This window comes from Martes martes, assembly GCF_963455335.1.
Source record: "Martes martes genome assembly, chromosome: 2".
NCBI classification, from domain to species: Eukaryota; Metazoa; Chordata; class Mammalia; order Carnivora; family Mustelidae; genus Martes; species Martes martes.
This window is the reverse complement of record NC_137889.1, coordinates 158,889,230-158,908,249: the sequence shown is the minus strand read 5'-3', so window position 1 is coordinate 158,908,249 and position 19,020 is coordinate 158,889,230. Positions and strand designations below refer to the sequence as shown.

The following is a 19,020-nucleotide window of genomic DNA, read 5'->3' as shown; positions in this document are numbered from 1 at the left end:
ATACACTTACATATTGTTAAAAAACAGCTGTATTTAAAAACCAGCCCATAAAATTACTGAACATTTAACAATCAGCTCTTGGAAAGCAAGTATGAACCAGTTCGAGTGGACTCTAGCACACCATTGAACAAGAGCAATGTCAGGAATTACTGTAGGCTCACCCAAGGAGACGAGCGCAAGGACACTGAAGGCAGGGATCCCACCTTTTCATTTCTGTATCTCCCATATCGAGCGCTAGGTTGTTGAAGGGTCAAAGCAATTCATCAATATGATTTTTTTTTTTTTTTAAATAAAGCCCCTACTGTATTCTGGGCACTGTTCTAGGCGCTTGGGGGTATAGCAACGAAAACCAAATCTGTACCTTTAGGATATTTACATTTGGGGTGGGGTGTACAAGAAAAAAGTAAAATCAGGTGGTGGGTGATTAGTGTTGGGGGTAAAAATTCTCTATTGCAGAGGCACTGCTATTTCGTAGCGGGCTGTCAGGCAATGGCAAATACGGAGACCTACGAAAGTAAGGAGGAAAGGTTCTGGAATATGAGAAACACGGTGTAAGACAGACAAGCACAGACTGCACAAATCTCACCCTTCAACAGGGTTGGAACACAGAGCAAGCTACGGAAGCTTTTCTCCAGAGAAGCCCAGACAGTTCCATTCCCCCTTGCTCTCCTCAGCCTCTCTGCACAAGGGCAGAAGTCTTCCTCCAAGTCGGTCTCAGGGATACTCTCCGAAACCCGCTTTACGCACGGACAGCCCTGCGCATGCTCAAATGCACGGTTTCTGGTGCACAAACTAGGACAATTTGCGCATGTGCGTAAACGAGACAAGATTTTTGACCCAAGGCCTTGCCGTACCGTCCGGGCGGCGAGTTGCATCCTGGTTCAGTTAGTGTGTACGGCGTGTGTCGAGTGTTTGCTGATCAGTGTTGCCACCAACAAAATGAACCGCGAGAGCTTTGCGGCGGGTGAGCGGCTGGTGTCGCCGGCTTATGTGCGGCAGGGCTGTGAGGCCCGCCGCTCACATGAGCACCTCATAAGGCTGCTTCTGGAGAAGGTACCGAGCTGTCGGGTCCCTCCCCAGCTGCCGCGCCCCCCAGAGCCTCTGGCTCCGCCCAGCGCCCCTTTAGTCCCGCGCACTGCCCACCCGCGGTTGTTTGTTGGTTGAGACCTGTGCCTTGAGTGTCTCGCAGGTTGCTGCGCTGTGCTGACTTGCTGCTCTCAGCAAATTCTCAGCCTCACCATAAACCAGCAAAACCCAGAGCGTGTGGTTAAGGGAGCTTGTGGGAGTCCGGGTTTTGAGTCCTTTTTTCCCCTAACTTGGGGACATGAAGTGAGGGGAAGTCCCAGTTGCTTTACTGTTTTGTTTGCGAAGAGGGCAAAGTTTGCACCTTCTCTCTTTCACTATCCCAAGGACTCGGGGAGTGCTTTGTGTTTGAAAACCAGGACACAGTAACTCAAACCGAGAACTGCCGCAGAACCTCATAGGTCTCGTTCCTGCCAGTAACCCGAATTTTAACTTCACTCAAGTTTGACAAGACCTAGTCTTAGCAGTCTGGTTTGAAGAAAACTCATTGAAGATACAGTTTATTGGTTTTCAGTTACCTTAACTTACTGTAACTTTAAACCCGAGTAAATGTCATCGTATTCATTTATTATCCCTTCTGGGAATCTGTAGATAATTGTAATGCAGTGTAACAAATGTTTTGCGTCTTCGAGGTTTCTTCTTTGTGCTGAATTTGTGTCTGAAGATTAGAAAGCAAGAAGCATGGCAAAATACACATTGCAAAGTTTAAAAAAATTCATTGAAGTACAGTTCTAGGGGATGATTTTCTGAAATATAAGCTTTTTTTTTTTTCCCCCTAGGGCAAGTGTCCAGAGGATGGTTGGGATGAAAGTACACTTGAACTTTTTTTACATGAACTTGCAGTCATGGATAGCAACAATTTCCTGGGCAATTGTGGTGTGGGAGAAAGGGAAGGGAGAGTGGCATCTGCCTTAGTTGCTCGCCGTCATTACAGGTATATTTTTAAAGTAGAAAACCTTTCTTTCTTTCTTTCTTTCTTTTTTTTGGTTAAAAACAATGGTGTTAATACTAATGTTAAATTATAAAACATCTGTTGGTGACCTACTTCTTCCCTATTCAAATGGGCATATAAACCAGTTGCAACAGGGAGATGGAAACAGTTTGTGTGAGTAGTTGCTTTTCAAGACAGTTGGGAGAAGGTTCTAGTTATCCTGTTTCGTTCTGGGTGTTTAAGAATACCGCCTATGCATTTAACATAATAAATCTGTTTGGTTGTGAGAGTTTAAACTATGGTAAGGTTGTTGATAGTTTGCCATATTTCTTTTCTGGTATTGCACGTTTCTTTAGAGAATGTTACGTAGGTAGAACTTTACAATGTTTGTCAGTATCAAAACCGAATCCTATTTTATAAATAACTTGCTTTGTTGCGGTAGATGTAGGAATGGTATGCTAAACTTTAGATTATTAAGTCAGTTTTCTTTTGCGATATTTTAGAAAGCTTTTCATCAATTCTGCTAACCATTTAATTGGTAGTGTTTTCAAATATGATCATTTCTCTGTTCTTCCACTTTTCTGTGAAATATAGGTAAACTTTTAAAAACTCCTGTCTTGAAATTTTCAGTGATGAAATTTTTCTGAGCATAGTAGAATTTTATTTCAATCAAAACCATTGCAGTCAGAACTAATGATAATGATCGTAACTTGGCTGAATAATTCGTGGTTAAAATGTGCTGATAACATGATTTATAATATTTGTTAAAAAATGCTTTGTACGTTAGGTTTCAGTAGTGATGAAGTATGACACCAGTGTTCTGTGATAACCCCAGTGTGATGGATTTCTGATATTACTATAAGTAGTACAAACAGATTTTTGATTTTGAAAAATACTCAGATGTATCTTTCATGTGTATAATTTCATCTTATTTAAAATGAGTGGATTTGCACACTGATTTTTCAAGGAGTGTATACAGTTGACCCTTGAATAATATGGGTTTGAACTGTGCAGTTCATGTGGATTTTTTTCAATGAACGCAGGACAGTATTGTAAATGTATTTGCTCTTCCTTATGATCTTCTTAATAACATTTTCTTTAACTTGTTTTATTGTAAGAAAACACTATACAATACATATAACATATGAAATATGTGCTAATTGACTGTTTATGTTACTGGTAAGGCTTCCAGTCAGTAGTAGGCTATTAGTAGTTAAGTTTTGGGGGAATCAAAGTTTTACATAGATTTTTGACTGTGCAGGTACCCTTAACCCCCCCTCCCAAGGGTCACCTGTAGTATTTTTTAAATTAAGGCTATATTTGAAATAGCAGCTCATCCCCATTGGAACTTAGTCCACTGCTCTGGTTAAGGAGATGAAAGAAAGAAGAGAATCTAATGTTGCATATATTCTGGTTCTCTATTGCTGCTAACAAACCACCTGAAAACTTAGTAGCTTAAAACAGTAATTTATTATTGTCTTTCACAGTTCTGTGGTAAGTTAACTGGGCTCAGTAGTATGATTATTGCTTCCAGTCTCTCATGCAGTTGTAGTCAGAAGTTGGCTGAGAGTTTAGTTATTAGGTCAACTGGGGCAGTTTATCCAGGTTGACTGACTTAGAAGGCTGGGAGCTCAGATGGCCTTCGCACCTGGCATGGGCCTCTTCCAGCATGGCATCTGGGTTATAGGAGGGAGCTCCCACAAGAGCAGGCCCTTCTAGAGGCCAGGTGAAGCTTTAAGTCTTCTTTGACCTAGGTCAGAAATTCCAGAGCATCACTTCCGCTTGATTCTTCCTGGCCAACCAAGTCATTAAGGCCAATTCAGATTCAAGTGGAGAGGAATTTGATTCCATCTCTTGGTGTTGACAATAGTGTGTGTGCATAGGGAGAAAAGGAATTGATGGTGGCCATCTTTGGAGACTAGCTACTGCAGTATAATTGATTTCAGTTTAACTAGGATATTTTCACATTTTTAATAGTTTATGAAATATATCTGCAATAGTCAAGTGTTGCCTCTAGTGTTTTTTTTTTATTATTGTATCTGTATACTTATACAGTGAATTACTTAGAACTCTGAATATTTTTGTCCAGTTGTTGGCCCATTTTTTGCTTAGGTTCATTCATGGAATTGGACGATCGGGTGATATTTCTGCTGTGCAACCAAAAGCCGCAGGTTCTAGCCTTTTGAACAAAATTACCAATTCTTTGGTCCTGGACATCTTAAAGTTGGCTGGTATGTACTATATTAATCATCATATTTTGGCTGACCAGCAACACCCACCTTTGCTTAATATCTTTTGTTAATGCCTCTTTCCAAACAGGTCCTGAAGGGCTCTTGAAAAGACATAAAGACATACATATTTTTAAAAATCCTTTAGGAAAAAATAGAAAATCAGAGCCATAAGCCTGGAGGATGAATTTGACAGTGAGCTTCCTGAAGTCAAGTACAGAGGAAGCACTGTCTATAACTCTTACTATTTGATTGAAGAATTATATCATTTCTTCAAGAAGGATGCTGGTTTTTTAGTGAAATAACTGATTTCTCCTTTACTTCTTATTTGTAGGTGTCCCTACAGTGACCAGCTGCTTTGTAGTTCCCATGGCAACTGGGATGAGTCTAACCTTGTGTTTCTTAACATTACGACATAAAAGACCAAAGGCAAAGTATATTATATGGCCGAGAATAGACCAGAAGTCCTGCTTTAAATCCATGATCACTGCAGGTAAAAGAAGAAAAGTGACATATATAATGTAGAAAATTCACCCTTTTAGAGGTGGATGAATGAAAAAGAAACTTATTGTGTTCTTATTCCTCCTTTTTATTGTAATAAAATATACATAATAAGATTTACTGGTTTAATCATTTTAATTTGATTATTTATTTTTAAAAATATTTCATTCATTTGAGAGAGAGAGAGTGTGAGTGCAAGCACGAGGAGGGGCGGGGAGAGGCAGAGGGAGAGGGAGAAGCAGATTCCCTGCTTACCAGGGAGCCCAATGCCATCTCCATCCCAGGACCTTGAGATCATGACCTGAACCTAAGGCAGATGCTTAATCAACTGAGCCACCCAGGTGCCCCAATTTTAATCATTTTTAAGGGTATGATTCTATGACATTAAATACATTCACAGGGTTGTGCAGTCATTACGTAACACCATCTCCAGAACTTTTCCATCCTCTTAAATTGGATCTCTACCCATTAAACAATAACTCCTCCTTCCCTGCTACCCCCAGTTCCTAGAAATCACCGTTCTACTTTCTCTTTCCATGAATTTGACTACTCTGGGTCCTTCATATAAGTGGAATATAGTGTATTTGTCCTTTTGAGACTGGGCTTATTTCATATAGCACAATATCTTTAAAGTTCATCCATGTTGTAGCATGTATCAGAATTTCTTTCCTTTTCTAAGAGTAATACTCCACTGTATATATTTATATCTTACATTTTGTTCATTCATTCATTCGTTGATTAATACCTGGATTGCTTTCACCTTTTGGCTCTTGTGAATAATGCTGAGTAAACATGGGTGCAAGAATACCTGTTTGAGTCCCTGCTTTGAATTCTTTAGGGTCTGTACTCCAAAGTGGAATGGCTGTATCATACATCCCTATTCTTTGAAATGGGAATATGATTATCTGTCTCACAACATTGTTTTGAGCATTGAGCAGGATGACATATGAAATACCCAGCAGTAATCCCTGGAGCATAAAGGGTGCTAAGGGGCTTCAGGAATGGTGGTTGTAGATACATAAATGGGATACATATAAATTATTACCATAAACCCAAGTGTAAGGATCCAGGCATCATTACATATAGGTGAGGCAAAAACTTTACATTGGTATTTTAGTATTTAGCTTGCTTAAATCAAGGTGAATTTGGGAACTTAAGGTTAATTTTGAATAGCCTTAGTCTGTTGTAGGAAGTAAACTATATTGGTCCGTAATTAAACTGCATAAATAATCCTAAAGAAATCTATTTAAAGGGATACATAACAGGGACATATAGCAGAAATTGAGAAAAAGATACACTGATTTATGTTAAGTAGTATAAAGTTGTCAAGTCTGTTTACTTACATCCTGTTAACCAAAGAACTAATTACCAAACTTATGGGAAAGGTTGCCATATTGAAAAATGGGAAACTTTTCCAAAAGATATTAGGATTTGTACTACAATGTACAGTTTATCCTTTCTTAGGATAGCCTATATTCTTAGGAAACCAGATAGTTGTATCCTCCAAAAAAAACTTGCGTTTTAAATGTTTGAAGGCAAAAATAGGATTGGGTCGAGAGAATTTGAAAAATGATAGAAAATAAGCTGTCATTAGGAAGACTACTTATTTAAGTTTTGTTTGTTTTGAAAGCTATGAAGGTATAGATATAAAACCTGGACATCGCTGAGCCACTATAATTGAATTGATGGTTTTAGAGTGGCCAGGTTTTTATATTTCTATAGATAGAATGCAGACAACTTGATATGGATTATTAAGCACAGAAGAATACTACTTGCTTATAACTGTGCTTCAATTTGCTGTGTGACCTTGGGGAAGCCACTAAATTTTCCTGAACTTTGGCTCCCTTATCTTTGAAACGAGTGAGTTGAGGTAAATAATTTCTAAGTCTCTTAGAGCCCCTAAATGCATAAGTCCAGCCTGCTGTAGATTTGTTATTTAGGAATACTGAAGATGTGACTACATAATAACTTGATGTGTAAAATCTCCCAAGTTTATTTTCTATCCAGTTTGTAAGACTCTGACCACTTAGATTTTACTTATACCCTAAGTACTTAGTAGCATTACAAAATATTTGGTTATCTAAGTGCTCTGTGCAGTGTTTGGTGTATATATTGCACATACAACTCTTGAAGTTTATGAATACCTAAATGTTCACCATACAAGATTACACAGTTATTATTTGGGGCGACCTTTGAGATCATATGCTAGTTAAGTGTACTAATTCAATTGAAAATTGAGAAATAGTTTTTATATTTAAATTGTAGAAGGCCCTTGTGAAACTGTGGGATGGGTCAGTGGTCGGTAAGCTACTAAAGTTCATTACTTTTTCTTTAGGAGTAAAATATTAAGTTGGTGATCGTGATTTGTTTTAGTACTTGAATTATATTGTTATTTTTGTCCATCTCTGAAATAAAGTGAACTTAAAAATGAAATGTTGCCAGGGGTGCCTGGGTGGCTCAATCAGTTAGGTGTCTGCCTTCCGCTCAGGTCATGGTGCCAGGGTCCTGGGATTGAGCCCCACATTGGGCTCCCTGCTCTGCGGGAAGCCTGCTTCTCCCTCTCCCACTCCCCCTGCTTTGTTCCCTCTCTCTTGCTGTCTTTCTCTCTCTCTGTCAATTAAATAAATAAATAAAAATCTTAAAAAAAAAAAAAAGTGAAATGTTGCCAGAGAATGAGTAGATTTATTTTTCTGGGGTCTGAAGTTGAATTGTGCCAAATGATCCTTTTTGTCATCAGTGACTGTGTTATTACTTTTATAGGTATTTATTTGACATTTGTTTTCCTTCCCAGAATTAGTCTTTGTAGCCCTATCTAAATGTTAAGTAAATTTGTGGTCTTATTTGTGGTCTACTAGTCCTTCACATTATTTTGGCCTGCTTTTGAGTCCTACCAATATCAAGCCATGTCTCTATTACTCGGGGAGGGTTCACTGACCAGATTTAGAGTTCTTGTGTGGAATAGCACTGCTTCCTAGAGTTCCAGGATCTTCCCTTATTTTAGTTTATCTAACATTTTGATTTCTGATTGGCTTGGTTAGGTTTTGAGCCTGTGGTGATAGAGAATGTTTTAGAAGGTGACGAGCTGCGCACAGACCTGAAAGCAGTGGAGTCTAAAGTCCAGGAACTTGGGCCTGATTCCATTCTGTGTGTTCATTCCACTACATCCTGTTTTGCTCCAAGGGTGCCTGATAGGTAAATCATTTGCAAATATTGTCCTTTAGGTTTTCATTTGGTCTTTTAAACAAAATGCAGATATGCTGATTCTCAAAGATGCTTAAGTAACATTGGGCAAAAATAGGTAAATAGGTAAATAGGTAAATGGACTAGCGGAGAAAAAGCTTGGTGGTTTGGGAAAATAAAAATTTGATATAGAAGAAGGAAAAACAACTAATCCCAAGTGGAGATCTCTTTATCACCTGTGTAGACACAGAACATCTCTGTGTTCTTGCTTTTTTCTGTTTCTGATCTCTTTGCATCTTTTCCTCGTTATTTAGAAGAAGCTTTTAAGCATAATGTTGGATTTACTTGTTTTCATTGCTATCTCTATCTCTTTGATCTTACAGTTAGTTTTCCTCTATAAGAACTATTAGTATTAACAGATTTTTTGAATAGGAAATTTTAGGATTATTTATTGCCTTTTGAATTTTTTAATTACAAGATTAACTCACATGTACACTTAAGTATACACAGTGGATGTCTCTGCATTTTGAGAAGAATGCATATATTTAAGAAAATAAAAGCATACTTTTCTAAAGGATGTCCACAAATTTAATTCTGAAAATGTAATAGGCTTGGGTATAGTAATACAGATTTCTAGTTTTGACAGCAACTCTTTGTTTCATTTTAACATTTTGAACAGAAGTGCTAGTAATTTTAAAAACTATATTGACTTTGGGCTATTTTTTAAGATCAAGTTATACTCTAGTTTTATTTAATTCATGGAATCACACAATTTGGCATTAATGAATGTATGTTACTGTTTATTATTTTATAGGCATGTTTTAAGAGACATGTTAAGACCATGCTCTTGAAAATTTACCTTGTTTCATTTGTGACTCTGAATTCTATTTTAAGATTATATTGCATATGCTTTACTTGTTTATGCATTACTTATCAATCAGTTTTTAAATTTGCATTGAAATATTAAATAAACATCTCTATTCATTCTTCATTGATGATTTTCCTATCTAGAAAAATTTTCATGTGATAGAAATAAGTCACATTTCTAAAAATAGCACATGGGTATTTGTGTTAGATTATTTATGCTTGAGGTTAGTTTTGTTTCATTTTGATTTTTTTTAGATGTTTACAGTATACTTGGTGTAGAGTTAAGTATTTTACATTGTTCTCTCCTTTGGAAATAAATCACAAAAGTTTTTTATCAGCAAATTCTTAAATGCCACTTTTTAGTTCTGTTATCTAATGAATGTTTCTGACAAGAGTAAACTTTAGGAAAATAATGATGCACAGTTATTAATATGTTTGAATTTCTGATTTTATTAAGTTTAAAATATATTTTGATTTCTTTACATTAAGCTTATTCCTTTATAGTCTTAATTTGAACAGGTATATATATATATATATATTGTCTTTATCAGTTAATTGGACAGAATATTGTGGGACCAGATCAGTGAAAGGAAATGTAAAAAAAAGGCATATCGTTTCTTCTCTCTGACAGACATCTTAAATTGGCCACTAAGTTACTATACAGTTTGATCCATATGGAGAATATTTTTTGTCTCCTTGCCTTTCATTAAATACCTTTATGCACCCCCTAAATACTAGCAGATTTAATCAATTCTGAATATTTAAAATAATTCACAAGTGATTTTTTTTTCCCTTCTTAAAATAGTACTTTATGTTATTATAGTATCATACTTTCAAGGAGCTTTATTATTAAGGAATGCTTTTATTAGAACACAAACATACAAAAGTGACTTTTATGAAGAAAATACTTGTTTGTACCCAGAAAAGTTCTGTTTTTTAAAAAGAACATTTGATTAATTTGAGTAATAGAAAGGTTCCTCTGTCAGTTTGTGAGGTTTATGAAAACGAATGATAAAATGACTTTTTAATTCATAATATCTTAAGGAAATAGTAAACTGAAAACCTGTGACAGAAGAACAGAATAATGTCATTCCTATCTGTACTTTAAGAACATATTAATAAACATCTAAAAAAGAAAATGTATTTTGCAAAAATAAATAATAAAACCATATAATATATATTTGAAATACATCCTTATGGGAAAGAACTTTTATTGAGTAAAAATGCTTTGCTTCCAAATTCTTCGTATTGTAGAAAGAACATTTTTTAAAAAAATTTAACTTTATTAAATCATAGGATTTAGTTTTAGCTTCATAGCATGTGAAGACATTTCTATTAGAAATGGCCTCGGTCATAAGTAGTATTTGGTTTTGCAAGGGAACATCATTTATTACACTCTAATTGAAATTTATTACCTTACTTTGCATAGAGTTAGACTCTCAAATTGTTTTAATATAAGGAGCGTCAAATGAAAAACTAAGAGTGAATTTAAAACCAGCAGCTATTTAAAAGATCCTTTAGTTTGCAAGTTGTTGGAAAATGTTATTTTGGTACTGAAACATTTAATGTTCTGTATTTTTTAATACATTAAAGTCTACTTGAAAATGTATTTTTTACTTTACGAGATGTTAAATGTAAGATTTCTTAAGATTTCAAGACATGCTAATTATTTTGCAGCTATTAGCTTTAGTATGATAAGCAACCAAAAGCATTTAAAAATGAACATACCACCTTGTGAAGGGGTCATTATAATCTGCTTCTTGTTTTTTATATGGGAAATCTTAAAGTGATTTAAAAGCTACCATCCATACAGATTTTTATAAATACCCATTTTCTCATTTATTGGTAATATTAATTTAAAAGCTTTTTTAGGTTTATCCTAAAGTGCCTGCTGCTGAAAATGCTAAAATACCACTGTAGAAATTTCAGTTTTCCCATTTTTTTTCTGGTGTACATTAAGAATAACTATTGAATTAAAGAAGTTTTCACACTGTAATTTATAAAAGCATAGTAGGAATATGTCTTTCTGTTGAATATTTATGTTTGTAGAGTAGAAGAACTGGCTGTGATCTGTGCTAATTATGGCATCCCACATATAGTCAACAATGCATACGGAGTGCAGTCTTCAAAGTGTATGCACCTCATCCAGCAGGTAAGAGAGTTTAAAAAGATAACGTCAGGAAAAAATGCTTTTAATATATTACAAGATTATTCCTTTGTTTTTCTTACTACTTAATATAGTAAAATCGACTGTGGCATCTTCACCTTCATGGGGCATTAGAAATTGGCATCTAATATCCATATGATAAAAGTGACTCTTCTTTGCTGGTAAATTGGACCAAGCTTTGGTCCAATTGACCAGCTTTGGTCAGGACCAACATAGAAATATTTAGTAGCTTATTTTTTTAAATTTCTGAGATTGTTTCATTACCATATTGTTGCTTTTCTAATATACTGGGTTATTGTATTTTTAAAACTATACTGATGATTTATTCCGTATTTAAGGAATCACTATACCTTATTATCCTAAGGTGGAAATGGCTTCATTTGTAAACATTTGAGTGTATAACTATGAAGTTGGCAGGTTTAAAAAAAAAGTTATGATTTTGTTATTTTAAGCATCAACCAGATCCTAGTCATCTGTTTTAGATTCTTTTTAAAAAATTTTATTTATTTATTTATTTATTTTGAGGGAAAGAGAGAGAGAAAGAACACAAGCTGGGGGAGGACAGAGAGAGAGGGAGAAGCAGACTCCCCATTGAGCAGGGAGCCCAACTCAGCCCTCCCACCCTGGACCCTGGGATCATGACCTGAGCCGAACCAGACGCTTGACAGACTAAGCCACCCAGGCGCCCCATAAAGTCTTTTTTTTTTTTTTTTTAAAGATTTATTTATTTATTTTAGTGAGAGAGAGAGAGAGAGAGAGAGTGCATGTGGGGGATAGGAGCAGAGCGAGAGGGAGAGAGAATCTCTAGCAGGTTCCTCCGACACAGGGCTCCATCCCACAATGCTGAGATCACGCTCTGAGCCAAAACCTAGAGTCAGATACTTAACTGACTTCACCACCCCGGCACCCCTGTTGTAGATTCTTATTTTGAAAATACTCCTGGGCATCCCGTCCTACTCAGAATTAGAGGCATAGCCATGGCTTGCAAGGCTTTGTGTATTCAGGCCTCTGCCCCCTCTCTCTGACCCGCTGCCTCCGGGCACATTTTTTCTGTTCATTGTGCCATGTGTGTGCGCACTGCCCTGCTTTTGCTCTTGTTCCTTCCTCTCACTGGGTTCCTCTTCCAAAGAGCTGCATGGCTTTTTACCTTTCACCCTGTCTAAAATTTCAGGTTCCTTTTTTTTGCCTGCATTTTCTGACTCCCTTTTCCTATTTTATATCATACTCATTTATTCTAAAGTACACATTTTTCTACATTATAACGTCTCTAAAATTGGGGTGTCTTAGAATCAGTGGTGTCTTAAAGTGTTTATTGACAATGTTTTTTCTTACCTAGTAGTATGGAAAATCTGGGTGCTTCTTAAAATTGATGGCCTCTTGTTCTTTTTCTCCATAGCACGTATCACCATTTGATATGATATTTATTTTTTTTATTGTTTAGTTATTGGTAATAACTAGAATTAAGATTCTGTTAGAGAAAGGACTTTGTTTTGTTCACTGTTATGTCTTCAATACTTAAGACAGAATCTGGTACATAATTGATATTCAGTGACTGGTTCCTGGAAAAATTGGATGAATAAATAAAATATTATATTTACTTAGAGTGGTTAATTACTTGTATTAAGATGTGGATAGCTATTATCCATGTATGGTATGAGTTATATAATCTATGTGCATAATGGTGTTAATCACATACTCAGTTTTGACACACATGTGGTTTGTGTTACCTGGGGAAGACTTATTCACAGATTATCTGTGGGCTTCTCCAGTGCAGTGGTGAATGCTCCTCAGTAGGTCCTAGCTGGTAAAAAAAAAATAATAATAATTTTTGGAGTATACTAGTATCATTTCTCATATAAATATAGTTTATATGATAGTATTAGCTGATTTGCTTAACTTCTTTACTGAAAGGTTGTATCAGGGCACAACTGGCTGCAGGTAATAGAAGTCCAACTCAAATTCAGCTAACCAATGAGGAAATGATTAGTTTATATAACATAAGTCCCCAGGTGGAGTGGCTGGTAGGCATGTTATGCCAGAGGAAGACTATTTATCATTACTTTCATATCCTTTTCCATTATTCCTTAACTTTTTAAGGAACTTTTCCACCACAATTCAGTTTTTTTAAAGATTTTTATTTATTTGACAGAGATCACAAGTAGGCAGACAGGCAGGCGGGGGGGGGGGGGAAGCAGGCTCCCCGCTGAGCAGAGAGCCCGATGCAGGGCTCGATCCCAGGACCCTGAGATCATGACCTGAGCTGAAGGCAGAGGCTTATTAACCCACTGAGCCACCCAGGCACCCCTCCAACATAATTCTAGACTAGATTATTTCCAATGTGAGTGGTAGCCAAGAAGGGTTGTATAATTTTCTACACTGGAAATCTTTTTTTTAAAAGATTTTATTTATTTATTTGAGAGAGAGAGAGAGCACGAGAAGGGTGAGGGTCAGAGGGAGAGGCAGACTCCTGGCTGAGCAGGGAGCCCGATGCAGGGCTTGATCCCAGGACTCTGGGATCATGACCTGAACGGAAGGCAGACACCTAACCAACTGAGCCACCCAGGCACCCTCTATACTGGAATTCTTGAAAACATTTTATTTCAGTGATTTGTTTTTATTTCCCTTTTCCCCTTTCCTCTTTAATTTTTAGCAGCCTCAATTCTTTTGAAAGCATGCTCTACTTTGTCATCACTTCTAATTTGTGAGGTGATTTTACTGAAACTTTAATCAGAAAATAACACTTTAAGATGGGTGAGTGATATTTAAATAGTTACTGTATTGTTGCAGATACTATATTAACTTCTAAAATTAGCATTTCTTAAAAGGAAAAAAACTGTGCTTAAATGTTTTAATGTTCCCAAATTGGCCCTCACAAAATGAGGTGTTGGCACTGTTGCTTTAAGCCAAGGAAATACTTGGGTCTTACTGAGTGAGAGTTGCTGTTGATGACATTCTAAAAAAAATTATAGTTAGCTCTAATTCATCTCCATAGTTCTTCTTAGTAATATGCCATTAGAAATGCCATTTATTGAGTACCCACCATTTGTCAGGCATTCTGCTAGACTTTTAAAGTTTATTAGCTTAATCCTAACAATTTAAGGTGTACTTATTATTTATTTCCTTTCTGCAAATGAAGAAACAAACTCTGAAGGATTAAGTGACTGGCCCTAGATCCCGTAGCTACAAAATGGCCCATTTAGTTCAGTGTGACTTCAGAGCCTCATATTTTCTCTTAAAAAACAGAGTGCTGAAATTGCAAATACATTCTTGAGAAGATAGTATTGTAGTAATCAGTCAGTGGAGAAAGAGCTATAACTAAAATGTTTCAGCTTTATTCATTTTATTTTATTTTTATTTTTGAAAGATTTTATTTATTAGAGAGGGAGCATGAGAGCAGGGTGAGGGGCAGAGGGAGAAACAGTCTCCCCACTGAGCAAGGAGCGTGATGCTCTGCTCTGTCCCAGTACTCTGAGACCATGACCTGAGCCAAAGGGAGATGCTTAACTGACTGAGCCACCCAGGCACCCCAGTTTTTTCTTTTTTTTGTTTTTAAAGATGATGCTCCAGAATGGTTTAATGAAGAGCATATAAAATATTTTGGTATGCACGTGTCATCCCCAGGAAGGTGGCTTTGAGGAACCAGTACTTCTGTTTATATAGTAAACTGACTAATTTAGGAGACTGATGGAATATGGATGGTAGGACAGATTAATGGAGAGGGTTGTCGTAGAGTCACAGAAATACATAAGATTGATTATTTTAGATTTGGAATGGATTATAAAGCTCCCAAAGTGTGGGAAGCAGCAGCTTTGCTTACTAAGAATTTGCAAAAAGTAGGTGTTATACTGCTTATTCACAGACCTACTTGTCAGGTCATTCCACAGATACAGGGTTCCCCCTGATGTGCCAGGCATCAGGTTAGGCACTGGGGATACAGTAGTAAATACCACAGTGTCCTTATATTCCTGGAGCAGAAGGAGACAGTAAACAATAAGTATGACAGGTCTTGATAAATGCTCTGGATTGGGGAGGGGGTGTCAGAGTAAATGGAGTGATCCGGGAAGTCCTCTCCAGGAAGTAACATTTGAGCAGAGCCCTGAGTAATAGGAAGGGGTGAGCCCTGCAGCTCTCTAGAGTCCAGACAGAAGGTAACAGCAGCAAGTAAGTGCCAAGACTCTGAGGCAGGGGTGTGCTCGGAGGATGTGAGGAAGAGCAAGGAGGCCAATATGGCTAGACCAGGGCGAATGAGGACAGCAATGGTAGTAAGAGATTTGAGGTGCCCTAAGGATTGGGGATTTTATCCTTGGTATGGTTGTCAGCCACAGGAGGGTTTTGAGCAGAAGAGTGACATGTAATTTACAGTTTTCAGCCCTCATTCTGGCTGCTATGTGCGGAGTAGACTGTAGGAAGGCAAGAGTGGAAGGCTGTTGCAGAGCCCACATGAAATGTGTTGGTGGCTCAGGCCAGGGTGGTGGCCATTAAGGGTTAAGACATGGTTGGATTCAGATGTATTTTGAGTGGATCTTACAGGGTGTGCTGATGAATCAGACGTGAGGTATGAGGAAATGATAATCCAGGGACTCCAGGGCTTTGGCTTGGGTAGCTGGAAGAATGGAAATGCCACAGGAATAATATTTTGTTTTATAAACGTGGGCTTTTCCTCCAGGTTACCTCAGTTTTAGGTCCTGCTGTGCCTTTGATTGCCTGTGTGACTTTCAATAAGGTGCTTTAACTGCCTGGATTTGAATCCCAGCTGTGCTGTTAAGTACATTTCTGACCTTGGGTAGGCCACTTTAATTTTATTATGCCTTAATTTTCTCATCTGTAAAATAGCTATTATAGTAGCATCTACCCATATGGTTATTATGAGGGCTAAATGGGTTAAAAATATAGAGTGCTTAGAACAGTGCCTGATGTTTAGTAAGTTCTCAGTAAATTCCGGCAGAAATTTTTATTATATGAACAGTTATCTGTTTTATTTGCTACCAGGACCCCTAGAACCTTACGCAATGTTTGGCAGCTGATAGGTGCCCAGATATTTCTTTTGTGAATAAACAAGGAAACAAATGAACTGATAAATGGTAGCCCTTTCCTTCATAGCACATGCTCATGTGTTCCCTGTTTTATTTAAGCCCTTTCAGTCTTCTGGTGTTTTTTTTTCCCTCCTCATTGATATCCTCTGACTTCAGCGAGAGTGGGTCCAACTTGCTGCTTTTTTTTGTTATTGTTCTTTTTTGTTAAGCAGTTAACGTATTGAGCCATATTTGATGGATATTAACTAAACTTACTATGGTAGTCACTTCATAATATATGCATATATTAAATCATCATATTGTACACCTCAAACATACACAGAATGTGTCAGTTATATCTCAGTAAAACTGGCAAAATAATGTTTTCATTTAAAAAAATGAAAAAGCCATATTTTACTTCCACATTTATTTTATTTTTCCTTTAAAACATATGTAGGTATGTATTGGGGCTTATTCACTCTGTTTCTTTGATAAAACCATTTGTTATTTGTCAGGCTGTTTGTTTTCTTGCCACGGAGTGTGCTGCCCTTTATGCTTTCTGTGTTTTAGTGACGAAGGGTTCTAGCAAAGTCTGGCAGCGATTGTTCACTTAAAACTCCTGCTCCTGACTGAGACTCACATTTCTCTCAGGAAGCCTTGGACAGTACTTAAATGTTAATAAAAGACAACGCTAAGAATTCCTCTTTATTTTTAAGTTCTACTACTTTGCGTGTTGTTTGGATATTTACTCCATCAGTCATTATATGCTTCTTTCTGTTCCCTTGTGATATGGTGAGATTTTCTTTGATTTTAATTTATGAGGACATCAGAAGAGTAACAGGGAAAGGTTAAGATTTAAACAATCATGAGGTAGCTTCCAAAGTAGTCTGCTTCCCTTTCCTGCTTTTGTGCTTTCCCCTATTGCCTGGATCTGGTCTCTCAGATTAGGCCAGCTATCTGCTCCTTCTATTCTCCCTCAGATATGGATGTGGAGGGAAAGTGTGAAGATGAAGGTCAAATGTGGTTGTAATATTAATAGGAATGTAGATTGTGAATACAGATTGAAAATCTGTCACTACAGATAAAGAAAAAAACGATCTTAGTTGAAATTTAGATAATATCTCTATTTTTAAGAGGAGAAAATTGAAGCACATTAGATAGAAGGTCACAGACTATGTTGGATGGGGACTAGAACTTAGTTTTTACGTTTCCGGTAAGTAAGTATTCAATTTTTCACTGGGATATTAGATTTTCCCTTGAAGTTCATTTGCAGTAGAATGAGATCATCTAAGATTATAACATTAGGAAACGTGAGTTATACAGAAACATTGCCAAGAGTATAGAAAAAAAAAATTCCATTAGTTGATGTTAAAAATAAATTTTTTTTTCTTTTTTGTGATCTGAGTGGTGGTGGGAGCAGAGCTTGTTGCTTAAAGTGGTCATGCAAGTGGTCGATTGTCCCAGGATCAAAGAGAAGGATGTAAATGTATAACTGATTGATGGGCAACATGGGTGGCTGCCGTCAATTATATACTGGTGGCCAGTCTTGAACTCACAGAGGGTATTTAAATTGACTTAATAGTTGCAGGATGGACTGTTTGGTATTCTTGGGGAGGAAACTACTCTCCTAGCCAACTTTACAGTGAGAAGCTGAGTCCCCACCTAAACTAATACTAAAACTCTACCTTCCTCCCAAGGTTGTTGTGAGGATTTAATGATTTTTTTTGTTGTTGTATAAAAGCAGATTGTAAATAAAGAACTCTTTCACATAAAAGGAGCAACATTTAAAAACTCATTTTCATGCCTAAAAATGTTTTATTGGCACTGTTACAAAGAAAATAAGATATTTGATCTATTTATTATTTTTCTTGCATTATTTAATGGTATTTATTTCTTAATAGCAGTTGTTGTTTTTTTTCCTAGAAGCCAATATTTAACATTACATGTTCTTTCATTCTAGGGGGCTAGGGTTGGCAGAATAGATGCTTTCGTTCAGAGCTTGGACAAAAATTTTATGGTTCCAGTAGGTGGCGCTATAATTGCTGGCTTTAATGATTCCTTCATTCAGGAAATCAGCAAGATGTATCCAGGTAAAGAAATAACTAACAAAAATCCATTTATACCTAGGCTACTATAAAAAAAAATCTTAATTTCTAAAGGTTTTCCCCCCTTCCTGAATATAATTTGTTTATTCTTATCTCAGGAAGAGCTTCAGCTTCACCTTCTTTAGATGTCCTTATTACTTTATTATCACTTGGATCAAATGGCTATAAGAAGCTATTAAAAGAAAGAAAGGTAAGCTTTCCCTTTAGGTATAAAATAGGTCTAAAATCTTGACTAGAATTATTCCAAATTATTGGTGTTTTTGCCTTTGGTTTGCCACTTTGAGAGTATAGATGGCTAGTGTGGTCCTAAGGGATTTACTTTGATGTGGAATCACTCCAGGTGATTTCAGTTAATCATTTTGTCCTGTTTATTCAGATATTGTGAGTGATCTTGGACAGGTGAGTTTGCTTTTTTTTTTTTTTTTTTTTTTTAGAAACTCTTACATCAGAGATTCTTACTAAGTTTAGTAAAATTCAGTTCATTTATCACTTAAAGATAGAGGCTCTTGAGAGACAAATGGACAAGTTTTTTCTTTCTAGTTTTTGGAAGTCTGAAGACTTGTGTAGGTGTGAGGTGTCAGACACAAGAGGAAGAACCAGGTCAGAAGTTGGCCAGCTTCTTATTCTAAAGTAATACATTCATCTCTTGTCATTACTGGAATGCTGAACTCATTGGTTATGTTGGCTATGAAAAGAAAAGTGACATTAGTGCTTGAAAACTGGACTTTGTCTCCAACACTAAAAACTGGCTTAATTAATTCAGGACAACTCCAAAATTGTAGACAGAGACAGTGTTGGCAGGGTGGGTCAGACTAAAATGTTTTATTCATCTCCCATCTGGGAGACCTAGAGGCCCCGGGTACAGTTTTTGTATTTGTGTAAATTTTAACATTTAGTAGCAATTATAATCCCTGAGATTTATAATATATTTATGTATTTTATGTAT

At 36.6% G+C, this 19,020-nt stretch overlaps 1 protein-coding gene across 2 annotated transcripts in view; it reads left to right on the top strand.

The window, feature by feature from the left end:
- The first annotated feature begins 800 nt into the window (after nucleotides 1-800).
- The window catches only part of SEPSECS (Sep (O-phosphoserine) tRNA:Sec (selenocysteine) tRNA synthase), a 34,435-nt gene continuing 16,215 nt past the window's right edge, over nucleotides 801-19,020 (top strand). The window contains exons 1-8 of one of the 2 annotated variants that reach the window (XM_080796635.1): nucleotides 801-1,053; nucleotides 1,863-2,017; nucleotides 4,127-4,245; nucleotides 4,577-4,735; nucleotides 7,782-7,935; nucleotides 10,840-10,942; nucleotides 17,930-18,059; nucleotides 18,173-18,264. In XM_080796635.1, coding sequence (XP_080652761.1) covers nucleotides 940-1,053; nucleotides 1,863-2,017; nucleotides 4,127-4,245; nucleotides 4,577-4,735; nucleotides 7,782-7,935; nucleotides 10,840-10,942; nucleotides 17,930-18,059; nucleotides 18,173-18,264 — 1,026 coding nt within the window. In that variant the 5' untranslated portion in view covers nucleotides 801-939. Of the gene's footprint in view, nucleotides 1,054-1,862; nucleotides 2,018-4,126; nucleotides 4,246-4,576; nucleotides 4,736-7,781; nucleotides 7,936-10,839; nucleotides 10,943-17,929; nucleotides 18,060-18,172; nucleotides 18,265-19,020 lie in introns of those variants that run through there. The other variant, XM_080796636.1, reaches the window with a different exon arrangement.